We start from the raw sequence: 22,218 nt of genomic DNA on the forward strand, positions 1-22,218 counted from the left end.
CGCAAGTAACAAGACTTTGTCTTCTAAAAGATATTCAACCTCTCTGCTTCAATTTTATTAGCGAACTCTTCCTACGGGCGCCGAGTAAACGGTTCAACTCTCAAGATGTCATCCATCCACTAGTAACGTCGGTCGCTTGATCGTCCCTAGCCCAACTTCCAACTTCTTAATATTTTCCACTCCATGCAATTTGAAGACAAATCATGACAATTCGAGTAAGCTAGATGAGTCACTCGGCGGGTGGTAACCGTAGGGAAGCATATTGGACGGGCTGGTGGCTTCGGTCGGACAGGTCAGCCGTTGGACTTGAAAGGAATATGGTATTATGTTCAGTCAAATAAGGTTTTGCTGAATCATAAAGGCTCTGAATTTCAATATTCCAAGCTCGCTTTGCCTACTGCACTTAAATAGTACATTCTACTGGCAACAATCTCCAACCCAACGAATGATCTGGCAAGACAGCGTTCTGCAGACTCGTGAGATTTTAGCAAGCTTAATAACCTGTCCGCTCACCACACTCGTTGAAAGGCTGGCCTTGCTGACTTTGCAGTTCGCGATACATCATTGGATGCCGAAATTCCAGCACGCGTAAGCACGGGGCATTTGAGCCTCCGACTCATCGGATACGGCACACACATATAGTTGACCGTACGGACTAGGACTAGGTGACTCACCTCGTGGTATTTAAAACGGCATTCATAGAACTCTATCACAGTCAAACAAATAGCTTTGACATCAATCTTTGTTACATATCCAACAGGCATATCATCACAATGAGCCAGACCCAACAACCATCGGACCCGACCTTCCGGGCGTATAGCGCCCAGCAAGGCGCAACTTACGCTGAACATCGTCGGAACTACAACCCAAAGCTATACGATGCAATCCTAAACTTCCACAAAGAAGGGTCTGGCTCGTTTGATATCCTAGTCGATGTTGGCTGCGGACCAGGAACAGCAACACGAAGCCTCGCTCCTCACTTCAAGACTGCCTATGGACTTGATCCCTCAGAGGGAATGATTAGCACTGCGCGATCTATCACCACCGTTGACAATGTCAAGTTTGAGGTTTCTTCAGCTGAATCTCTGGGATCTGAACTTGCCAACCCCATTCCTGATGGCAGCGTCGACGTGATCACTGGAGCAACCTGTGCCCATTGGTTTGACATGCCGCGATTTTGGGAGCAAGCTGCCAAGACTCTCAAACCTGGAGGTACGGTGGCTTTGTGGACGGCTGCGGGTGTTCGTGTCGATCCGTCGATGCCCGCTCATGAAGCTGTTCAGGAAGTTATCGATGATCTTGATAACTTGGTTCAAGACTATATGCTGCCCGGCAATCTGATGGTTCGTGATCTATACCGCGGCCTCCCCCTGCCTTGGACTCTTGACCCTCCCTTGTCTGCGTTTGATCGCCACTCATTCGTGCGCAAAGAATGGTGTACAGGTCCGGAAGCTGAAACAACCTTCTTTGAGCATTCGCCGCCAGTCAATTTGGATATGGTGGAGATGGTTCTTGGAACCGCTAGCCCGGTGACCAGATGGAGGGAGGCCCACCCTGAGGCAGTCGGAACGGAGGACGATGTTGTTCGCCAGATCAGAAGAAGGATTGAGAAGATCCTCACTGACGCGGGCGTGGAGAAAGGCAAAGAAATGCTTACAGGCGACATGACTGGAGTCTTGTTGCTTGTCAGAAAGAAGAGTGACTAGATATCTACAAGACATGAACTAAATATTGAATGATCTGCATTGATAGACATCACAATCAACTATCCTAAGCTTTGAGCTGGCATTCTTGTTCGCTTCATTTCCATGACTTGTTAAATTATTCGCACTGTTACTCATCATACGCATCACGAGGATCATGCTCCTTCCAGAACTTATCATAGTCATCCCAGCTCTGAGAAGGAAATGCCAAGGGAACCGTGATGGGAGCAAACGGAATACCCTTCTTCTCGAACTCATCAAGACGAGCCTTAGTCCTCTCCTTGGTTTTGTTGACACTATAAATCGAAATCCTATGGCATGAACTAGTGACGTGAAGTCCCCAATTCCAAGCTGTTCGGACATCAGGTGGTTGAGTATTAAGGGAGTTATCCCAGCAGCGACAGACAATCTCAACCCAACCTTCAACATCACATGGAAGTTCAAACTCCCAAGTGCGCCAGGTCCACTTACGTTTCTTGGAGAGATTCTCAAGTGGGACGGTGTACCAGTTGAAACCACCATCATTGGAAAGCTCAACACGCTCAGGCCATCGACCACCACCAGAGTAAGCCCAGCCCTTGCAGCGAATCTTGCCATTGTGAATGACAACTTGTTTCGTCCAAGGTGACATGATGGCAGAACTGACAGGCATCTCCTGAATCTGGATACCATCTGTAAGTTTGAAGTTGTGCTTGCCGACTTGCTGAGGGAAATAGAGGTATTCCTGGCTTTGAACAGGTGCTCTAGTGGGCTCCTTGATAGCCTTGATGCGGTACAGCCATTTGACACTTCGAGCGCCGATGTAGCCAAACACCACGATTCGAAGAGGATATCCGTGGATCTTGGGAAGTTCTTCACCGTTCATCTCCCAAGCTAGCATGACTTCATTTGCTTTGACCTTGGACCAAGGAACACTGACGAGATAATTCATCGTCTTGTCATCCTTGAAGTAGGTATCAGCACCATAGAACTCCAAGTGCTTGGCGCCATCGATCAAGCCACCACAGGCTTTAATAACCTTCTTGAGGCTGATACCAACGTAGTTGGCAGTGCCGATTGCTCCTTCGGCCCACGGTGCTTGGGGAACTTCGTCGCCCTGGCCAGGGTATTTGAGAATCTGCTCAATACGACGAGTTCCAGAGCACTGGATTGTAACGTTCTTTTTCATGCGGGGGAACTTTGACTCATCCATGAGTTCATCAAGTGTGAAGGACTTGGGGTTTGCAACGAGACCGTCCATGAGGAAACTGAAGTCTTCTTTCTTGATGAGAGGAATTCCACCGTGGTTTCTCACAAAGTGAAGGGAGTTGGGAGTGAATTCCTTGTCAGTTACTAAGCGCTTGGGTGGCTCGCCGTTGTAAGGGAATTGCAAGAGGTGCAGCATGTCAGGGTGTTTCTCTTTGAGGACAGTAGCCCATGAGTCCTCGGGCACGGTGGTAAGTTCACCTCCGATAGCATGATGCCACATTTTCCAATGCGTACCAGGAAGAACAGGGTTGGAACCAGGGATAGGACCAAGTTGGAACTCGGGGTTGGGAGGGAAAGTCTGCGACGTCAAGATCTTGTGTGCCGCAGCTTTTTTATCGGGGTAATTCTCCCACTCAACGAAGCTTCACGAGTCAGCTTGGTATGATACACTTGAGAAGAGTCTTACCCAACCCAACCCTTGCGTTCACGAGTGAAGAGCTTCTCACGATCACCGACCGACTTGATAGCCTCTTCATCTTTAGTGAGATCCCCAAAGACCTGAGGATCTATAGCCTTGGTCTTTGGACCGGTTTGGTCCAGAATAGGCAGGACCGCTCCGGAGAGACCTTGCTCGATCTTCCATTCATCAGGACGATTGGTAGTCTTCATGGTTGACAAGTAACAATTAAATTGGTCTTTTTGGTGTAATTAAGCAAAAGAGGGGGAAGACGGCGAGCTCTGGGTTTAAGTTAGCATCCCTTATACGACGACAGAGAGTTAAACGAGCGGGCGTAGCATAAGGTTGCAACCCTACGATCTACTCAAAACGATCTTGATCGAGTAAGACTAACAGACCAATGACGAAGCAGGCCATAGTATACCCAAATGCAGCCACGATTTCACACCATTGGCTCGATAAGCCGCACCCTGCAGGTCAACCATTGAGTTTAAGCCATAGGGCCGATTCAACCGTCGATGCCCTGAGCTGTGTAATGGTGTTGTCGTGAATGGTTGGTGATTACGCTGTGAGAGTGGGGTCATTATCAAGAGCTGACAGAGCTGGGATGCATCAGAAATCATCATGACAAAGTGGCTGCTGTACGAGTGCGGGGTCAACCTAATTCAAGGCATCCGAGCTTTCCGTGCAAGATTGGGGATGGGCATGATGGAGGACGAGGGGGATAAGATGAGCTGTGCTGCGTCTGTGAGGACGATGTTTGCTGCGTAGTACGATCAATTGAAGTGACAAGATATCATCACATTAGCCATGGTGAGTATCTGCTAGGAGTTGTGATGTTGTATTCGAAGGCTTACAATATTAGTCTCAGAATAACCCCATGTCGACTCTTGCCAATGGTATATCCAATTGAATTCGCCTCAGTTATGTGCCTGACGTTGTTATCTAGGGCAGCCGAGTGAGAACCCAGGTTCAGTCCAGCAAGTTCGCTATGGAAAAAGCAACGGCGGCCTCATCGTCTTGAGCGACACTCAAACTATCGAAGTACTCGCTCACTTTGCTCGCGAACGTATTCCGGAGAGGTACTTGGTTATCTGACCAACCCTGGGCCATTGGCTGATGGCAAGTTTAGGAGCGTACATGCCAAGGCCGCTGGAGCCTTTGGCGAATTCGAAGTCCTCGAAGATATTTCGCATCTGACTGACGCAGACTTCCTCACGGGCATCGGCAAGAAGACCAAACTACTCTCACGAATCTCAACTGTCGGTGGGGAGAAAGGCTCCAGCGACACTGTCCGCGATGTTCGCGGTTGGGCGACCAAATTCTACACCGAAGAAGGTATCCAGGATTTTGTCTTCAACGATCTGCCTGTGTTCTTCATCCGAGACCCAATCAAGTTTCCGTCCATGAATCGCAGTCACAAGAGGCATCCCCAGACTAATGTTCCTGATAACACCATGTTCTGGGACTTTCATCTGAATAATCCTGAGGGTATTCATGCTCTGATGCACCTATTTGGGCAGCGCGGTATTCCTGCGTCGCTGAGAAACATTAATGGCTTCAGTGTTCACACCTATACTCTCAACAAAGCTGTACGTCCGTACTCGACTGCATATATCAAGCTAACACATGTCAGGATGGCAGCTATGTTTACGTCAAATGGCATTTCAGGCCTGACGACGGAATCAAGACAATGGATGCAGACACTGCTCAGCGACTAGCAGGCTCAGAACCGGACTACCATGTCAAAGATCTCTTCAAGGCCATTGAGAAAGGTGACTTTCCTTCCTGGGGTGTGTACATCCAGGTCATGCAACCTGATGAGGTCAAGGCTGCACCGATTGATGTTTTCGATGATACATATACTTGGCCTTTTGAGAAGTATCCTCTGCGACTTGTGGGTAGGATAACTCTTACTCAGAATGTGAGTTCCCATGGCGCTTGAGGCTCTTGGGTGCTGACGAGTTGACGTAGCTCAACAACTACTTCCAAGACTTGGAGCAGGCATGTTTCTCGCCCTCAAACATGGTTCCTGGTATAGGGCCTTCAGCAGACCCTGGTATGTCGCTCCACCGACCGCTGGCTCACAGTCTAACTCGGGATAGTCCTTCAAGCAAGAATGTTCAGCTACCCAGATGCCCATCGTTACCGGTAAGTGCAATCACTCCCTCCCATCACACCAGGTCTAATGATCCCTAGAGTCGGACCCAATTACTTCCAACTACCCTGCAACAAACCCATCAACAAAGTCTACGCCCCATACGTCCGCGACGGCCCTGGCACAATCAACGGCAACTACGGAGGCGACCCAGACTACGTCGGCTCAGAGATTCGTCCAGTCAGTATGAGCAAACGAGTTCAAGTGCCTACCCATGAAGATTGGTCTGGCCATGTCACCGCTTTCGCAACTTCCATCACGGATAAGGACTTTGAGCAGCCTAGAGCACTCTGGAAGATCATTTGTAAAGAGCCGAAGGGTAAAGAACAGTTCTTGCATAATATTCTTCCGACGTTGAGGGATATTCCTGATAAGATGAAAGATCAGGTCGTTGGTGAGTGTTGAGCGGTTACCAAATGTTCAATTCGTCGTTCCGCTAACTTTGTCGCAGAGTATTTCGGGCGCGTTGATGGGGATTTGAAGACTTGTCTAAAAGAAGGTCTTTCCAAGTAAGACCGGCCATTGCTATTAGTCACAGTATTAAAACAAGGGTATTAGTCGATTCAGTCAATTGACATGATTCTGCACTGGGGCGCTGATGTGAACAAACCTTTTCGGGGCGCGTAAATCGTTTCAGGGTTGGATTTTTAGGGACCAGGGGGTGCTAGAAGACCCCACTGATGTGACGCTGCTGATCACTGTAACTATGAGCTAAGCCTCCCGTCCACTTGCTCGATTGTTTCACGTCGAACCAACATAAAAGCATCGGCTGCACGCCCTCAAATCCTCCTCTTTCACCTTACTCGTGAGATCTTGCCAGAGCTCTGACTTCGAAATGGCCCCCATATCATTTCTCGACTGCCCCCAAGAGGTGCAGCTCAACATCACCGAATTTATTTCCCAAACCGATCTGGCCAAGCTCTCCATGGCCTGTCGCGCCCTGTACAGCCTCACCAAGCCTCTAATTTATTCCTCTGTCAAATTTGAATGGGCGAGGGAGTTCCACCCGCCCATCACTCAATTACTCCAGTTACTCCGAACACTGCTAGAAGGACCGGACTTATGTCCTCTGATACGTCATGCCGACTTTGAAGGTTATGGCTACATCGACGAAATCGGCTGGTATCGCTCAGATTGGACAGAAGAGACTCCCGATCCGCCACCTGTCATCCCAGAGCTTCCTACCAGCAAACTCTCGGGGGCCATAGGGAAGACAGGCGTTTCGAAGACTATCGCCGACCAGTGGAATGACAAGGTCCAATCAGGATCTCCTGAAGCTTCGGCCGCAGTTCTTGTTTCTTTACTACCAAATCTGGAACGTCTTTGTCTTTCCTCCAATTGGACCAACGACACGCATTTCCTGGGGAGTATGTTGCGGACTGCTCTATGTGAAATGCCTCAGCGCGTGTCAAAGGCAGGTTTGCCTTCTTTTACGTCGTTGAAGCGCGTATCGCTTGCACAAATGTTCGACGAAGAAAATCACCTCGATCCAAGTAATACAGCAGATGCCCTGGCGTTGTTCTACCTGCCGAATATCGAGGCCCTGTCAGTATCTGTCGACAACCCCACCAGTTTCTCTTGGCCTTCCCCTTCCCCTCCAACTCCAACGTCCCTAAAGTCGCTCGAGCTCTTTCGGCTACGAGAGAGTCGCCTGGCACCAGTTTTATCAGTAACAACGAACTTGAAGAAGCTACGATACAACTGGCTGTACCGTCCTGACCTCGACGAGGAGGTCAGCAAAGAGGTTGTCACGTTGGATATAATGGCAGAAGCCCTACTTGAGGCTAAAGACTCACTTGAGGAGCTTGAAATCAAAGCAGAGAGTCTCCCTGCACTGTCGCATGGGGAGTACGAGCCGCCTGGCGTCACGTTCCATGGATCAATCATTCAACTCCGTGAGATGCATAAGCTGAGAACTCTTCATATACCTTGGACATTTCTCACAGGAATAAAAGGCTTTTCAACCGGACCTGGACTCATCGGGGCTGCAGTTCCGCCTAATGTTGAACATTTGGCCTTGGATGGTTACTTCACGTGGTCTGAGCATGATGACTATGAAGATGATCCAGATAAACTGATGGTTGAAGCTTTTGCTAAGGAACTCGAAAGCGGCGCTTTGTTACATGCGAAGTCATTGAAGAGCGTTTGCTTACCAGGATCCATCTATCTTATTGGGATGTCGGACGTCTGTGAGAAAAAGATGAGAGTCCTTGAGGATCGATTCGGATTGGCATTGAGCTATGATAAAAGAAGAACGTGAAGCTGCTTCATCTTATGGCTTGTATATCTAGATTTCATTCTCTTCTATTCGATCATTTCCGAGCTTCGCTATGACACGGTGTATAACATGAACTTGATGTTGAAGCTCTTATTGAAGAATACATGTAACTGAATCTACCTGAATTAAGACAATGGGAGAGCTAGTATTTACTCCCCATCCCAAATAATATGATTTCTAGTACACATCTGGATCTGGCCTTTCCTCTGCACACCTCCAGCAATCTTATGAAGCGCAAACGGTAGAGCCTTCTCTCCCCGTCCAATATAATGCACATCTTGGTCGCGTACTAGCAAGTTGCACCCCCAAAAGTTCTAGTATCTCGTTAGCAAATCGATAATCTCACATATACTGCAATCGGGCTGTACTAACTTTCTCATCCTCCCCATTCCTGGTGGTGCCACAAGGAGCCAAGATAGAGTATCCTTTACTTCCTTTGACAACAGTTGTAACACGGACTTTTGGATCAACCTCTGGAATAGGCGTCGTGTGTGTCATATAGTACTGGTGGAATGAATTGACTTCGCCGCACTTAGCCTTGTTTTTGTGTCCGGCGGCGGGGTCCGCATTGCTGTTTGCATCATTGACAACGCGATCTCGCCAAAGAGCACTGCAACGATCAAGAGCCAGCTTGACTGGACTTTGAGGCCACTCGTTAATAAAGCCGTCCTGTCCCTTCTGGGAAGAAGACAAGATAATCTCGTTCCCAAAAGCCACGATAGTCATAACCGAAGGGAGATATACTGGCTTAGTAGTCCCCTTTACAAAGAATCCAGGCTTATATTGCCGCATATCCTTTTCCATCTCTTGATGGCCAACTTGGGCTATCATCCTCAGCTGACCATCTGTGATAGACGAGACAGGTTCATTAAAAACGAGATACGAAGACCAGAGATATCGATGCTGATTTTCTGTCCTATCTCTTTCTGACACGCCCGGGAGGGGCTGAGTCGCAAGACCGTAGTCGAGTCGGACTTTGAGTTGTCCTTGTGCTGGGTGCTTGACGCTGAGGTCAATGGCATCAAGAAATTGACCAAATAGGAGAAGTACAAACAATAAGGAAAGGTAAAAAGTACCCAAAAACGGCGCCATAATGTCAGGAGTTGAACGTAAGTTCAGAATGATTCAACGAGATAGAACCCCGGAGGAAACCAACACAAATAAATGACACAGAGACATATAGCATAGCCTGAACACCATCCAGGCCCACTGGGACTGAAATTTCCCAAATGATCAACAAACAGCCCAAAACCGCCATGTCTGCGCCTTTCATACAGCGGATAAGTCGGAAGGCAGACAGGATGATCATGGCAACACCATATTGCTTAAAATTAAAGGCTCATATTCTGATTCCTTCGAAACAACTGCCGAAGCTGGAATTCCGGAAGCATTTACCTATCATTACTCGCCGAGTTGAGAGTACAGCCCCGTTTGCCAGCTCGGTTACAAGTTAACTACGCGCTGTGATAAATACATGGAAACCTAGTTGGTCCCGCTGCCAATCAAAGCTCAACTAGCCTACCATGCAATGTGGGTGTTGATACGAGTTTGTTGCTAGAACCAACAACAAGACGCTAACAAGGTGATGAAACACGGTTGTTGGTTCGAAATACCATTTCGACAGTGGCTTTTTCTATAATTAACGGACCGTGCTACGACTTATGCATGATGATCCTTTCGATTCAGGAAATGCCCGACTAAATTTATCCCTCATGTGTTGGTTGTCCCCTGTTGAATTCATTTACATGTCACCGCGTGGGTCGAATGCGAGCTGAGCTTCTCGGCCGGACTGGATCATGAGGTGATAACAAAATCACGCAGGACTGTGGGGACCATGTTGAGTGGTCTGGGCGAAGTGCAGATCTTGAAACTAGATTGGGGGCGAAGAGGAAAAAGACAACCCTACAAGGCTGACTACCGGCATGCTAACAATAGCTCATATAGCATAGATATGAAAATCGCCAAGTACCTGTCTTTACCGAGATAGAATAACACGTTTTGTTCGTTTGTAAATCATATCACAATGCAGCGTTTACGCTATGTTTTGGCACTCTTGGCCACCTCTGGCTCAGTAATAGCTCGCCCTTCTTTGGCTGACTTTGGGTCTATGTCTATGAACAACATATTCGGCAGGGATACAGCCGATTTCTTCAATCCAGATGACTTGACGTTTATCAAAAAGCTTGCAGCTGTTGGGGACTCATACTCAGCTGGTATTGGAGCTGGAGACGGCTTACATGGAGAAGGCGGTAAGTTTAGTATGTTGGTTTGTAGCAACAAGATTTAACGAGTCACAGATGAGAACTGTCGGCGATATGACCATTCTTACCCATATCTTATCAATCAAGACGAGAGACTCGGGGATACAACAAACAGGAAGTTTCAGTTCAAGTCATGCTCTGGTGCAGTTATCAAGAACGTGATTGAGGATCAGCTCCCTTCAATAGACTCTGATCAGCAAATCATTCTTTTATCTGCGGGTAATTTCGTAGGCAATCTTTGGACTTGAGGACACCATTGACAATGTGGCAGGTGGTAACGATGCTGAGCTTGTTAACATTCTGAACCAATGCGTCTATCAATGGTTTGCGCTGAAAGACCAGCAATCTACTGTAGGTAAAGTTGCAGAGATGAAAGGTGAGCCTTGGGCCAAAGGTTGGGACTGGGACGCTGCGTCTCGCGGCTGTTTAGGTCAACTTCAATACTCTAAGAACATCATCAACAGCAATGAATTCTCCCAAAGGATCGACTCGATGATCGAGGCTACCAAGAAGAAACTGTCATCAGAGTAAGCCCTATTCTGGCGCGCTTAACTACAGCTTTACTGATGGCTACCGTTCGAACAGTGGAATGATATACTACACAGGGTATGATGACGCTCGATAAACTGTTTCTAGTCTCAAGCTGACCTCAGTCATAGATACGCCAAATTTTGGAGCACTGACTATGGTTCTGCTTGCGACAAAGTGTCATGGTCAACCTGGATATTTGTAAGTAAAACGGATCGGTCCGTGAGTTCCTCTGACATTTTCTTCACAGAAATCGTATAATATTTGGGAACCTGCTGCTCGTCTAGAAGAGTTGCGCCGAAGAGAGATGAACAGGCTGGTCGATCTCATCAATGACAAAATTGTACGTGCTCACAGATATTGAAGGGCTTCAAAAAGCTGACTTGACTTGTAGGAAGCCGCTGTCAAGAGGGCTGGTGACAAGGTGACCTTCGTCAACTACGACGAGTATGTCGGCCACTTTAAAGGTCGTTACTGCGAAGATGGCGTTGACGAATCGGTCGTCGATAGCAATACAAGGTAAGATATGCCGCCCTGAACAGTGTTGCATACTAACTACTTTAGGCCGGAGCTGATGTTCTATGAGCTTGATACCTTCGATCCATGGGGTAAAAAACCATGGAAGCGAAGTGCCGTCGAGCACAAGAACGGTTCATTCTCTGGTTATATGAACATGATGACACGGGCAGCGGAGTTTGTCGCACCCGATGTGACATTCAGACAGCAGCACAAGATCGAAGAGACATCTGAGATACAGGGTTTGCAAGAGGTGGCTCAAGATGGTGCTACTGAGGATGTGCCAAATCTTTTGCCTGACGGGTAAGCTGGCGGCAGCCTTGTTTCGTCCAAGCGACTGACCTCATTCTTTTAGCTACGGTCGCGTATTCCATCCACAAATCTTGCTGCATGAACTCATCGCCAACCTTGTCCTCTTCCAGGTCTCCAATCGTCGAATGGAGGAGAACAAGATGACTCCTGAACCTCTGCTTGACACATCGGTAGCGCAGTGTCCGATCAATCCATCAGGCAACATTGTCCTGAAGTACAAAGAGATCAAATCGGGAGAGGCGGTCAAGAAGGGTACTGAACTTCGGATTCTTCCCGTCGGTGATTCTATCACAGTGGGTTACCTGAGCGACAGGAAGGGAGGTGACGGGAATGGCTACCGAGGGCAACTGAAGAAGGACCTTTCTGGTAAGAAAACACGAGGGCAAGGTATTCATTGCGAGACTAGTTGCTAATGTGGAACAGGAGATAAGGTTGTCTTTGCTGGGACAGAGTCATCGGGCACAATGGCCGACGGATACTATGTAAGTGCATCAGGTTATTTCGGACAATGTGACTGACTCCAAAATAGGCGGCATGGTCTGGAAAGACTATTCAGTACATTTCTGATCACGTCGACCCATCACTTAAGCAGCGTCCCAACATTATTCTACTTGCAGCTGGCACCAACGATATGAACCCCAACCATGGCATCTCGAAAGAAGGGAACGATCCGAAGGGCGCTGCTGATCGACTTGGCAAGCTCATCGATAAGATGGTCAAGTCATGCCCAGATGCAACCATCTTAGTCGCAATGATTATCAACACTTGTGATGAGAGACAGTCACCTGCCACAAAGGAGTTCCAAAAGCTTGTTCCTGGTGTTGTTAGGTCGCGTCATGACGATGGTAAACACGTTTTGGCTGTGGACTTTACCACCTTCAAGACAAGTGATCTCCAAGACTGTATCCATCCTACCAACGATGGGTACAAGCTCATGGGTGATTATTGGTACAGCTTCGTTCACCAGATTCCTAGCAGTTGGATCAAGAAGCCTGTTGGGCCTGACCCAGACGGCGGCGACGGTACCAACGGTGGTATTGACAAGAACATCCCTGCTCCAGACTGGGGCCAAAGTCCTATTCAGGTGACATCCAAGAAGACGGTTGCAGATGCGGCAAAGTATGCTACTGGTGGAAAGGATAAGTATGTCACTTGCAATGGTAATCCTTGGTACAAGGCTACAGGAAAGATCGCGCAAGGCAATGTTGGTAAGAATGGGGATTGGAAGTATCGCAAGAACTGGGTTTCCGAGGGTCAAGTTGCTGAAGGACTTGGCTTAGATAATCGCTATGTCAGGTTACATGACATGAATGGCGATGGCAAGGCGGGTAAGCATTACGCGTTTCCCTTACCACTTTGCGCTGTCGATACTGAGACTAATGGCCATCTTAGACTACGTATGGATTCATCCCCAGACAGGAGAGATTACATGCTGGCTTAACAATCTCCCCAAGCCGTGGTCGAAAGCCGGTAATAACAATGGTATAATTGGCAGTGGTGTTGGTCCGGCCAAGACTATTTATCTGGCGGTAAGTTCTCACACAAACTCTAGTGGGCAAGACTAACTCATAACAGGATATGAATGGTGACGGGGTAAGTGATCAGCAGGTTAAATATACTTTTGCTAACATGTACAAGATGGATGATTATCTCGTCGTCGACCCGGATAACGGCTCCGTTCGCGTATGGTGGAACTTTGGTCCCGACGAAAGCTGGGACAATGGTTGGAAATTTGTTCCTGGTGGCGAAATCGCTTCGGGTGTTCCGCATGCCAACCTCGAGACCTTGAGATTCCCCGACATCAACGGTGACGGACGAGCTGACTATGTCTATATCGGTGAAGGTGGTTCGTTGAAACATCATATGAACACTGGTTCTGTCGGAGGGCGAGATGTTTTGTTTCATGCTATGGGAGGCATTGCTACCGGTGCCGTTAGTGATATCTCGAAGTTGGTATTTGCTGATGTAAGTGAAGAGATACCTGCCTGACTTGGGAGTCGTACTGATGATGAATTCCTTTATAGATGAACGGTGATGGTCGTGATGGTATGTCAGGATTCGGTATATCTCATGGTCGTCACTAACTGATATAGACTATCTGATTTGGGACGAAGACGGTGGCCTGACAGGCTTCCTCAACCAGCCAACCAATAAAGAAGGTGTCCCTCTATACATCAATCAAGGCACTGCCAAGACGATTGCAGATGGCATCAAGAAGAAGCCAAGCACCATTCGACTTGCTGACATGGACGGTGATGGGAAAGACGACTATGTGTATGTTGGTGACCATGGTGCGCTCTCGGTATGGTACAATCGCGGGACTACTGACGATTCTATGACTATTGACGGTCTGCGCTTTGCTGACATTGACGGTGATGGCGTTAATGACTATGTCTGGCTCGACCCCAAGACTGGTGCTCCTACAGTCTAGTAAGTGGACTCTATAATCCTTTTAAAAACTTCAAGCCTTCTAACCTGTGGATCAGTCTCAACTCTGGAGTTGACGATGCAGATTCCCTAGGGTGGGCATGGAAGCCGATGAATGGTGGGAAGCCCATTGCTACTGGTGCAGCACCAGCAAAACAAGTTGTCTTCGGTGATATCGATGGGTGAGTAATGGGCTCGTTTCAGTCTGCGAAGGATTTGACTTACATTAATAGTGACGGACTGGACGACTACCTGGATCTGAATCCCAAAACAGGCGAGCTGAAAGCATATCTTAATCTCGGAGGCGAGTTCGACTACAAATTTCGGGATGTTGGCACAATCGCGTCAGGGCTCGGACCTGGAAAGCGAGTACGCATTGCTGACATTGATGGTGATGGGGTAAGACAAACGCCCATGACGAATAAACGCCCGAAGGTGGCTGACCATATTCCCAGCGTGATGACTACATCTTCCTCAAAGATAACGGTGGCACGACCATCTATCGCAACGTCTACAGCCCGGATGTCACAGTTGATAAGTACGCTCCAATGCCGGACGCAGATGCTTCAGGCATCAACCAGTCTCCCGATGAGATTGACTTTATCGACATGAACGGTGACGGGAAGGCCGATTACGTCTGGACTAGACGCCTTGACGGTCGTGTCAAAGTTTGGTACAACGACTATCCCAAGAAGCCTACTTGGCGAGAGGCTGGTGAGATCGCAGGAGGCGTAGGAACGTCCGGCGCCAATGTCCGCTACGCAAAACTTCAGTCTACTGGCCGGTATGATTACGTCGCCATTGACCCTGGCACAGGAGCTATCGGTGCGTGGCTCAACGGCTGCGGTGATCCTGACACTTCCAAGAAGAAGCACAGAATAACTGTCGTTCGTGATGTAGATGATCGAAATGGCCGATGGAATGTTTTGGAGAAGCCGGTGGATGAGGACTGGCCTTCCAACTACTGCTTCAGGTCAGAGGACTCGCGTGGTACACAGGGACTAAACAGTGAGCCAAAAGATGCTGACTTCCCTTTTGCGCTGGTCACTATTAAAAAGTTGTATGACCATACATGTTTCTATCTCGGAGGCGCTTATAGAGTTGGACAGTTGGTATGTGATGGAGTCAGTGGGATTAGGTGCTATGAGGACAAGAGGCATGGGAAGAGACAGAAGTGTCGGACTGGGTCTTATACGCATGCTCTGTACTGTGAATGGTAGTGGATTGAGCGTTGGATCTTGACTCCATAGACACATATCGAAGCCTGGAATTATAGACTTTTGATTATTAAAAAACTAGAATCTAATAGATACTGAGCCAAAACAACAAGTCTATGACACATAATGAACTAAAAACATCCCTTTCATATCTCATTCGTCCAAATCCTTGATCATATCTAACCATGCGCCACTCTATAAGTTAGCATTTGATGCGAGAGGAGAAGCTTCTTGAACTTCATGCACCTCCATCTTGAAGCCCTTGAACCTTCTCGCCGGTAATCTCATCTCAAACATGTGATCAATCTCAATCGCACTCCTTCCCTTCATCTCAGGGATAAAGAACCAGGTCAAAACAGTACCGACCAGACAAAGCCCGCAGAACAAGAACCCAGTCTTTCCACCCAGAGCCGCCTTATCTCGGCTGAATAGCATGGGCAAAACAACAGCCAACATGATAGAAAAGCCTTTCTCGGCGATACCAGCCAAGCCCTGTGTGAGAGACCGAAGTTGAAGAGAACTGGTTTCTCCCAGGATGGCATATCCAGCAGGCCATGCACCCATACCACAGACGACAATAACAGCTGTCATGATCCCTCCAGTGGCCCAAGTAAGGGTCTCGCTTCTCCAAAAGCCAGTCACGCCCATAGCTCCATAAAGGAGGGTTGAAGATGCCAATGAGAACAAGGTCAAACTGCGACGACCAGCGCGGGAAAGGAGCCAGAACCCGAGACCGTTGGCGAGCATTCCGGCGACTACACCGGCGAGTGTGAACATGATAGCATAGCCTGACTTCATGCCCAGTGACGTCAAGAAGACACTGGCATTAGAGAGCAGTTCCAGACCGAAAAGCGCAGGCATGATGGAAGCCAATACAACAATGAGAGTTCTTCGAAGGTTCGTACCCTTTAGACAAGACCAGTAGTTTACTGACGCGGTTATCGCCTTTTCTTCTTCAATTGTAGCCCGAATTCGCTCAAGTGCACCATATGGGCTGACCCTAGGTGCGAACAGTCGAGTTGCCGATTTGATGGCCCTCTGTTCTTGTCCAGTTCTGATCAAATGAGCAGGACTTTCAGGCATGACGATAGAAAGAATGAAAGGGCCGAGGGAGAGAATCCACTGTGATCCGAAAGCACCGAGATAGCCACTACTGCTCTCGATGTCATTGATGAACTTGATAACAGCAAGACCAATGAGTTGACCAAGCAATGTGAAGACCGGAAACAAAGCCATAGCTGATCCACGCAAAGCCGTCGGTGTATTCTCAGACACCCACGTAACGCACGTCGTCTTGATAACACCGACCGAAAAACCCTGAATCGTCAAACCAGCAGTGAGGAGCATGCGCTTCGTATCAAGCGGTTCAGGCATATGCGAGAAGAAAATGCAAGCAATAGCAATAACAGAAATGATCGTTCCGAATAAAAGCGTAAGTTTTCGTCCAAAGCGATTCTGTAGCCATCCGCCCAAGAAGCCTCCGAGAGCTGCACCGGCGGGCGGAAGACCAAGCCAGAGGGATAGCCAGTTACCGGGAATATCCATTTCACCGTCGATTTTTGATCCGTAGTCTGCTTTGAAGGTATCGACGCTTGCGACGGCGCCGACGATGACGAGATCGTAACCCCAGCCGATGACGGGGACTGTCATGGCGAGGCAGTATCCTGCAATCTTGGGGTATTTTTTCAGTGCCTGGCGCAGTGGCATCTGAGCTTCTTCATCATCTTGTTGAGGCGGCGGGTCTTGTTTGGTGGTTGAGTCTTGTCGTGTGATTTGGGGTGTGTAGGGATCATAAGTTGTGATGTCTTCATCTTCTTGGGGGATTGTCTGCCATCTTCTTGTTGTTTCGAGCTCATGGTAGCTTGGCGCAATACTACCCTCTTGGGGATCGCTGTTCTTCCGGTCGTGATAACTCATAGTTAGCTAGCCGAAAAATAAAATTATGCTACTCTCTTTCAGCGCAGATATAAGATAGTGAATGATGCGAATGCGAAAGAGGACGGTAAAGGTGGCAATCAGCATCTATAAAGAAGAGTAATACAGCTCAGACCTCGCTTTTTTTGGGTGAGGGGCCCATCGGACTCATGATGATCTGCCCTACGGACGTTAAATCGTGGAGTAGCAGTTATCTCGCAGGGTAAATCCTTCAGTGGGCGATGATACTCTAATTCTGCATCTTGGCCAATTATATTAGCGCTAGAACGAGGATGAAACTCGGGCTTACAGGGCGCAGTCAGCAGTGGAGCGAAGAGAGCCCTACGGACCTCGGACTAGTGAGGCTTGGGACGGGGCAATCTTGCAGGATGAGGCTGAGTTGAGAGGTCATTAAAGTCGAGGTATTAGTTTCGGGGACGAGAGACTGTTTCTTTGGGAAGGTAGTGTTTGTTTGTGATGGTGAAGAGATGCAGCTCTACGCTCTTGATGCCTTCGTGAACTGGCTGTGCCGCAGAAGGACAATTGCCACGTAAGATGAGGATTCAGCATTCATTACTCCGTACAACACCATCTTTAGACATGGAAATCAAGCATAAACTTCCAATTAACCTCCGGCATTGCTACCAATTGCCGCTCGTTAGTGTGATAATGTCGAGATCCGTAGGACCTTATCCCCGTCGGACTCTGGATGATGGATGTGACATGCATCCACTCTGTGGGGTCTTGCGAAATCCGCACGATCGAGCGAAGTCCGCTTCGTTGAAAGGACGCTTGGCGGTTTGTGTTGATATGTAAAAGCAATGATTTCACTTGATAGGAATACAATGTTTTGAAGAATAATCTACTTTAAGGATCAAAGATTGTATTGACACGTGTCGTGGATAATTTCCTGCTTTGTCACTGACATTCAGCTACGATCACCAACTTATCAACTCCCGCTTTATCACCGAACTTCGCGCCAAAACCTGCCGATCCCTAACGTATCATTGCATATCTCGTATCATTCAATACTCTCCGACTTGATAATGCAACTCAACAACACCGAGAACCGGGAACTTAAGCCAATATGCCAAATCATCACTCCAGTGGGTATGTTAGGCTACGGCTTCGACGAAGGCCTCACGCACTACGAACTCTCCCGCCTCGTACCAACCGGCATCCCAACAGCTATCATCTTGGACTCTGGATCGACAGATAGTGGCCCGCAGAAACTAGCTTTGGGATCTATGTCTTGTCCAAGGTCAGCTTATGCAAAGGATCTTGCCAAGTTACTTCGCCTTGTTCATACGTTTCGTGTGCCCTTGATATTTGGGTCTGCTGGTGGCGATGGGACGGATGAGCATGTCAAGATCATGGGGGAGATTATTGAAGAGATTTCATCAGAAGAAGAGAACAAGTAATTCACAGTCGCAATGTCGATGCCATATTTGCTGATGTTTCTACAGGGACTATGTTTTCAACACGATAACGCTCTTCTCCAACATCAACAAAGCAACTATCCTCAAACGCCTGAAGCAAGGCCGCCTGACAGGCTGCGGTCCCTGTGTCCCACCCGCAACAGAGTCCGAGATCAACGAATCTCTCCGCGTCGTCGCTCAAATAGGCTACGAACCCTTCTTCGACGCCATGAACGCCAATCCCGACTTCAACATCATAATCGGCGGACGAGCCTACGATCCATCCCCATACGTCGCATTCTGCGTTTATCAACTGACCCGCCAGTCAAACCACCTCAGCATCGAAGAGCTTCACGCTAGACTTGGAGGGTTCTATCACATGGGTAAGATCTTGGAGTGCGGTGGACAGTGCTCATTCCCGAAATCTCATGGTGCTGTTGCGACTGTTTATGAGAATGGTTTGTTCGATGTTAGACCGACGGATCCTGAGTCGATGTGTACGCCTTTGTCTGTTGCTGCCCATACGCTGTATGAGAATACGAGACCGGACGTTTTGCGTGGTCCTGGAGGGTCACTTCATCTTGGCAACTCAAAGTATGAGCAGCTGTCTGATGGAAAGTCTGTGAGGGTGAGTGGTAGTGTTTATCACTCGTCAGAAGCAGATGGAAAGCCTTATCAGCTCAAACTTGAGGCTGCACGTATTGTTGGATACCGCTCTATGTTTATGGGCAGTGTCAAAGATCGTGAGAACCCTTCCTTCAAATTTGTAAAAGTCTTCTAACATCTAAAGATATCCTCGTCTCGCAAATCGACAAACTCCTCGCCCGCGTCAAAGTCTATGTTGATCAACAACATCCCGAGATCACAGGCCAGTGGAACCTCGACTTCCACGTCTACGGCAAAGACCAGTACGCACAAGCCGGACCAGGCCAACTCTTTATCGTCGCTGAAGCACTTGCGTCAACGCAGCAGTTGGCCAACAGCATTGCTTCGAAGGCACGAGTTGGAATGATTGTAAGCCTCCTGATATACCGTCGGATTAAGCTAATTCGTGACAGCATGCACCATATCCAGGGCAGAAAGCGACTGCCGGCAACTTTGGCTTCGGTCTTGGTGGCCTTATGGAGATTGAGTTGGGCCCTTGCGCTGAGTTCTCGCTGTACCATCTCATGGACCTTGAGCCTGGCGAAGAGAGGTTGGCTCCGGGTGGTGATGGGTCCGTGCTTGAGGGCTCGTTGCTGAGAGGCACTGTGTCTCGAGTTGGCAAAGGGGGCATCAATAGGACCAACGGGCACTTCACTGTGCCTGAGGTTGAAAGCAAGCCTCTGCAGCGGACGAGCGCAAGTCCCCAGCGCTCACCTAGTCCCCCAAACCAGCATATCCAAGAACCTGAGACGCTATCAGACCTATGTCGCATTGTCCGATCCAAGAACGCTGGTCCATACGAGATAACAATAGATGCCATGTTCGCGTCGAAAGAAGCTTATGAAGCGGTTAAGTCCTCTGATCTTCTCTCATCCAGCAATGTTGCGAAAGCCATCGGTATCCCTGAAGAAGATATCATCTGGATTGGTTTCTTCGACCCTGCTATCTCATTCAAAGTGACCATTCCCAGAATCCGATCAGGGAAGAAGAAATCTGCTGGTGGATTCATGGAGAACGACATCCATGGGTCACAAGAGCACATGGGCCTTGCAAGTCTCAAGCTTCCAGCAAGTTTCGCTCTGTAATTTTGTTACCAAGTGTTTGGGTAATCGCTCTCCAATGTCGTCGGGTCAAACTGGAGCAAGCTTGTATACGGATCACTCCAAAAGCTCTTCAAAAACTCTGGATTCCCATCCACCTGACTCATCATATCCTCATGATCCTGTACCATCTCTCCCGTTGTCTCCTCAACAGTCCCCCCATCACCTTCCTCGACTTCAACAGGCTTTCCTCGTATCTTCCCCGCCGTATTAACAGCATCAAACATCAAAGACACGCCCATTCTATGATTAAGCACTAACTTTGTCTTATCCTCCTCCTCCGAGCTGTCCCGTTCCAATGCTTCAAACACACTTGCGATACGACTAAATTCATCTTTCGGACCAATTGTACATGCTCTACAAAGCGTCTTTGTCATAGCAACATGATTAGCGACTATCTGTCGCTCTTCAGGACCGTCGGAACTCTGGCGGATGAAGAATTTGAGGAGGAAAATTGTTGAGAAGCCCAGACATCTGTGGCGATCTTTCGGTTGGCATTTTTCACGGCGGACGAGGGTGGTGTTTTCGGGGTTGGTGCGGATGGCGCGGGTTCCGATTTCGACGATTCTTAGGGCGATGTCGCGTGTTGTTCGGAGGAGGATCTGGCGGGATGATGAATTTGCTGGGGATTTCGTGATTACAAGTGTGTATGTGTGTATTTTAGCATCTAGGATGGCGTATTCAACTATGCTTTTCGTTTCTTCATCTGGTAGTATCTCGTTTTTAATTGCATCAAGTTCAGTGTCAAATAAGCGGAGGAAAGATGAACTTGTGCCGTCGGCCAGCTCATGGTTGAGTAGTGCTGTGAATTTTGCGACGACTAGTTGGATGCGGACTTCAATCGCAAAGGCTGGTGGCACTGTTTGTCGTTTCAGGAATGCATGGATAGCAGCAAAGTCCAGCTCTGATTCGATAGGACAGGGAAGACCCAGATGTAAGCTCAGTCTGTTTCTGTCAGCAAATTCTAACAAGTTCTGATCTTCTCGGTGCAACTCACGATGTCGAGACACTGAAGCAAGACAGCCAAGTGTTTATTCTCGACCGAATGCTCCCCGATGTGACTCCAATTACACGAAGTGATGGAATGGTTTGCTGGCGATCGAGACTCAGATATCGAGCAGCTTGGATAGCAACACCGCAGTAAAGCCAGCTTGGCTCTTTCCATTGCTTATCAGTAGGCAAAGGCCAGTTGCAGAGAAGTAACAGGGCTTGGACTTTGTACAGCGGCAGCGGTGCATCGGTTACAGTCTCCTGAACTAACCTCTCATACGGCGCCCGGAGCAACCCGAACAAGGCGATGTTCTCTGGTTCTGATAAACGACAGAGCACAATCGTCACAATCGTCCAGAAGAGAAATGGCTGGTTTTCGTAAGCTGCTTGAGCAGAGAGCGATGCAACCACTGGAAGCCTCGGACGCATATACTCAGCGAATCTAGGGAATGGTTAGTAGGTAGTTGGGTAAGTGGGAGGCAGACTTACACTATGAAAGCTTCTGTCGCTGTAGAAGAGTCAATAACCAGTCCATTCAAACTCACAGTAAACGATGTAAGCTCAAAATCGTCTACACCTTCATCCTGAGACGAAGGCGATCTACTCTCAGTTTTAGGACTCGTTCCAGTCGCCAATTGATCTTCCATACGATGAGTCTGGTTCCGTAGTTCTTGAAGTTCCTTGTTCATAGCCTCCAAGCGTCTATGCCATCAGTAGATTAGTAATAGTTCCGGATCAAACAATCTTATCACGTACTTTCTCGCCGGCGTCCTCTTAAAAGTAGCGTCTACCGTGCAGAACAAATGTCTTGCATGGCACCGGGAGCACGGATCAGGGAACCTCTCCTTGGAATCACATCGTAACTTGCTAATCAGCTCTTATCTATCTCATAATGAACATAGAAGCTCATACCTTTGCCTGCTTACACTCCGTGCACGCCTTGACCGGCCGTGAGGCCAAATGACTCTGCGGCATTAAATAAATCTGTTAATAATCAGATGTTTGTTGGTTACACAAACATGCGGGCGTCTGGAACTTTAAGGAAATTGCCGACGTTGTTCTAGCCGTTAGACGGGCCGTTCGTGCTACAAGCTTATCGATAGCGT

The 22,218-nt window shown here is 48.3% G+C and overlaps 9 protein-coding genes across 9 annotated transcripts; 5 read left to right on the forward strand and 4 right to left on the reverse strand.

Moving 5' to 3' along the window:
- Positions 1 to 773: 773 nt before the first annotated feature.
- BKA55DRAFT_593336 (S-adenosyl-L-methionine-dependent methyltransferase) lies at positions 774 to 1,706 on the forward strand (the record flags this gene model as incomplete). Its single annotated transcript, XM_046195537.1, has 1 exon — positions 774 to 1,706. One exon carries the CDS (start codon positions 774 to 776, stop codon positions 1,704 to 1,706), a length of 933 nt encoding a protein of 310 aa, XP_046049907.1.
- A 127-nt stretch (positions 1,707 to 1,833) lies between these two features.
- Positions 1,834 to 3,560, reverse strand: BKA55DRAFT_593337 (Oxidoreductase, molybdopterin-binding domain-containing protein; the record flags this gene model as incomplete). Its single annotated transcript, XM_046195538.1, has 2 exons — positions 1,834 to 3,313; positions 3,358 to 3,560. 2 exons carry the CDS (start codon positions 3,558 to 3,560, stop codon positions 1,834 to 1,836), a joined length of 1,683 nt encoding a protein of 560 aa, XP_046049908.1.
- A 413-nt stretch (positions 3,561 to 3,973) lies between these two features.
- BKA55DRAFT_566072 (catalase) lies at positions 3,974 to 6,292 on the forward strand. The gene is made up of 9 exons (XM_046192582.1): positions 3,974 to 4,161; positions 4,214 to 4,247; positions 4,298 to 4,430; positions 4,481 to 4,940; positions 4,985 to 5,272; positions 5,323 to 5,407; positions 5,454 to 5,499; positions 5,548 to 5,900; positions 5,958 to 6,292. Exons 1-9 carry the CDS (start codon positions 4,159 to 4,161, stop codon positions 6,017 to 6,019), a joined length of 1,464 nt encoding a protein of 487 aa, XP_046049909.1. The 5' UTR covers positions 3,974 to 4,158; the 3' UTR covers positions 6,020 to 6,292.
- BKA55DRAFT_566077 (uncharacterized protein) lies at positions 6,293 to 7,966 on the forward strand. Its single transcript, XM_046192583.1, has one exon. It carries the CDS (start codon positions 6,342 to 6,344, stop codon positions 7,764 to 7,766), a length of 1,425 nt encoding a protein of 474 aa, XP_046049910.1. The 5' UTR covers positions 6,293 to 6,341; the 3' UTR covers positions 7,767 to 7,966.
- BKA55DRAFT_511007 (uncharacterized protein) lies at positions 7,934 to 8,876 on the reverse strand (the record flags this gene model as incomplete). Its single annotated transcript, XM_046187662.1, has 2 exons — positions 7,934 to 8,098; positions 8,157 to 8,876. The coding sequence occupies 2 exons, from the start codon at positions 8,874 to 8,876 to the stop codon at positions 7,934 to 7,936; spliced, it is 885 nt and encodes a 294-aa protein (XP_046049911.1).
- A 931-nt stretch (positions 8,877 to 9,807) lies between these two features.
- BKA55DRAFT_689163 (SGNH hydrolase-type esterase domain-containing protein) lies at positions 9,808 to 15,078 on the forward strand (the record flags this gene model as incomplete). The annotated part of the gene is made up of 20 exons (XM_046199317.1): positions 9,808 to 10,033; positions 10,082 to 10,264; positions 10,317 to 10,572; positions 10,631 to 10,651; positions 10,705 to 10,774; positions 10,824 to 10,916; positions 10,968 to 11,092; positions 11,138 to 11,392; positions 11,445 to 11,767; positions 11,825 to 11,883; positions 11,931 to 12,729; positions 12,794 to 12,930; positions 12,977 to 12,994; positions 13,040 to 13,366; positions 13,426 to 13,447; positions 13,495 to 13,831; positions 13,888 to 14,010; positions 14,062 to 14,227; positions 14,284 to 14,940; positions 15,049 to 15,078. The coding sequence occupies 20 exons, from the start codon at positions 9,808 to 9,810 to the stop codon at positions 15,076 to 15,078; spliced, it is 4,227 nt and encodes a 1,408-aa protein (XP_046049912.1).
- A 162-nt stretch (positions 15,079 to 15,240) lies between these two features.
- On the reverse strand, positions 15,241 to 16,962 carry BKA55DRAFT_689164 (uncharacterized protein; the record flags this gene model as incomplete). The annotated part of the gene is made up of 1 exon (XM_046199318.1): positions 15,241 to 16,962. The coding sequence occupies one exon, from the start codon at positions 16,960 to 16,962 to the stop codon at positions 15,241 to 15,243; it is 1,722 nt and encodes a 573-aa protein (XP_046049913.1).
- A 1,023-nt stretch (positions 16,963 to 17,985) lies between these two features.
- BKA55DRAFT_737448 (uncharacterized protein) lies at positions 17,986 to 20,107 on the forward strand (the record flags this gene model as incomplete). Its single annotated transcript, XM_046201363.1, has 4 exons — positions 17,986 to 18,376; positions 18,426 to 19,120; positions 19,168 to 19,391; positions 19,436 to 20,107. Exons 1-4 carry the CDS (start codon positions 18,006 to 18,008, stop codon positions 20,105 to 20,107), a joined length of 1,962 nt encoding a protein of 653 aa, XP_046049914.1. The 5' UTR covers positions 17,986 to 18,005.
- Positions 20,108 to 20,112: 5 nt separating this feature from the next.
- BKA55DRAFT_674942 (uncharacterized protein) lies at positions 20,113 to 22,136 on the reverse strand (the record flags this gene model as incomplete). The annotated part of the gene is made up of 5 exons (XM_046198057.1): positions 22,025 to 22,136; positions 21,869 to 21,975; positions 21,602 to 21,814; positions 21,120 to 21,554; positions 20,113 to 21,073 (listed from the first exon to the last, which is right to left on the reverse strand). The coding sequence occupies exons 1-5, from the start codon at positions 22,085 to 22,087 to the stop codon at positions 20,113 to 20,115; spliced, it is 1,779 nt and encodes a 592-aa protein (XP_046049915.1). The 5' UTR covers positions 22,088 to 22,136.
- Between the last annotated feature and the right edge of the window lie 82 nt (positions 22,137 to 22,218).

This window comes from Fusarium redolens (assembly GCF_020744475.1).
Source record: "Fusarium redolens strain MPI-CAGE-AT-0023 chromosome Unknown BKA55scaffold_7, whole genome shotgun sequence".
Lineage (NCBI taxonomy): Eukaryota > Fungi > Ascomycota > Sordariomycetes > Hypocreales > Nectriaceae > Fusarium > Fusarium redolens.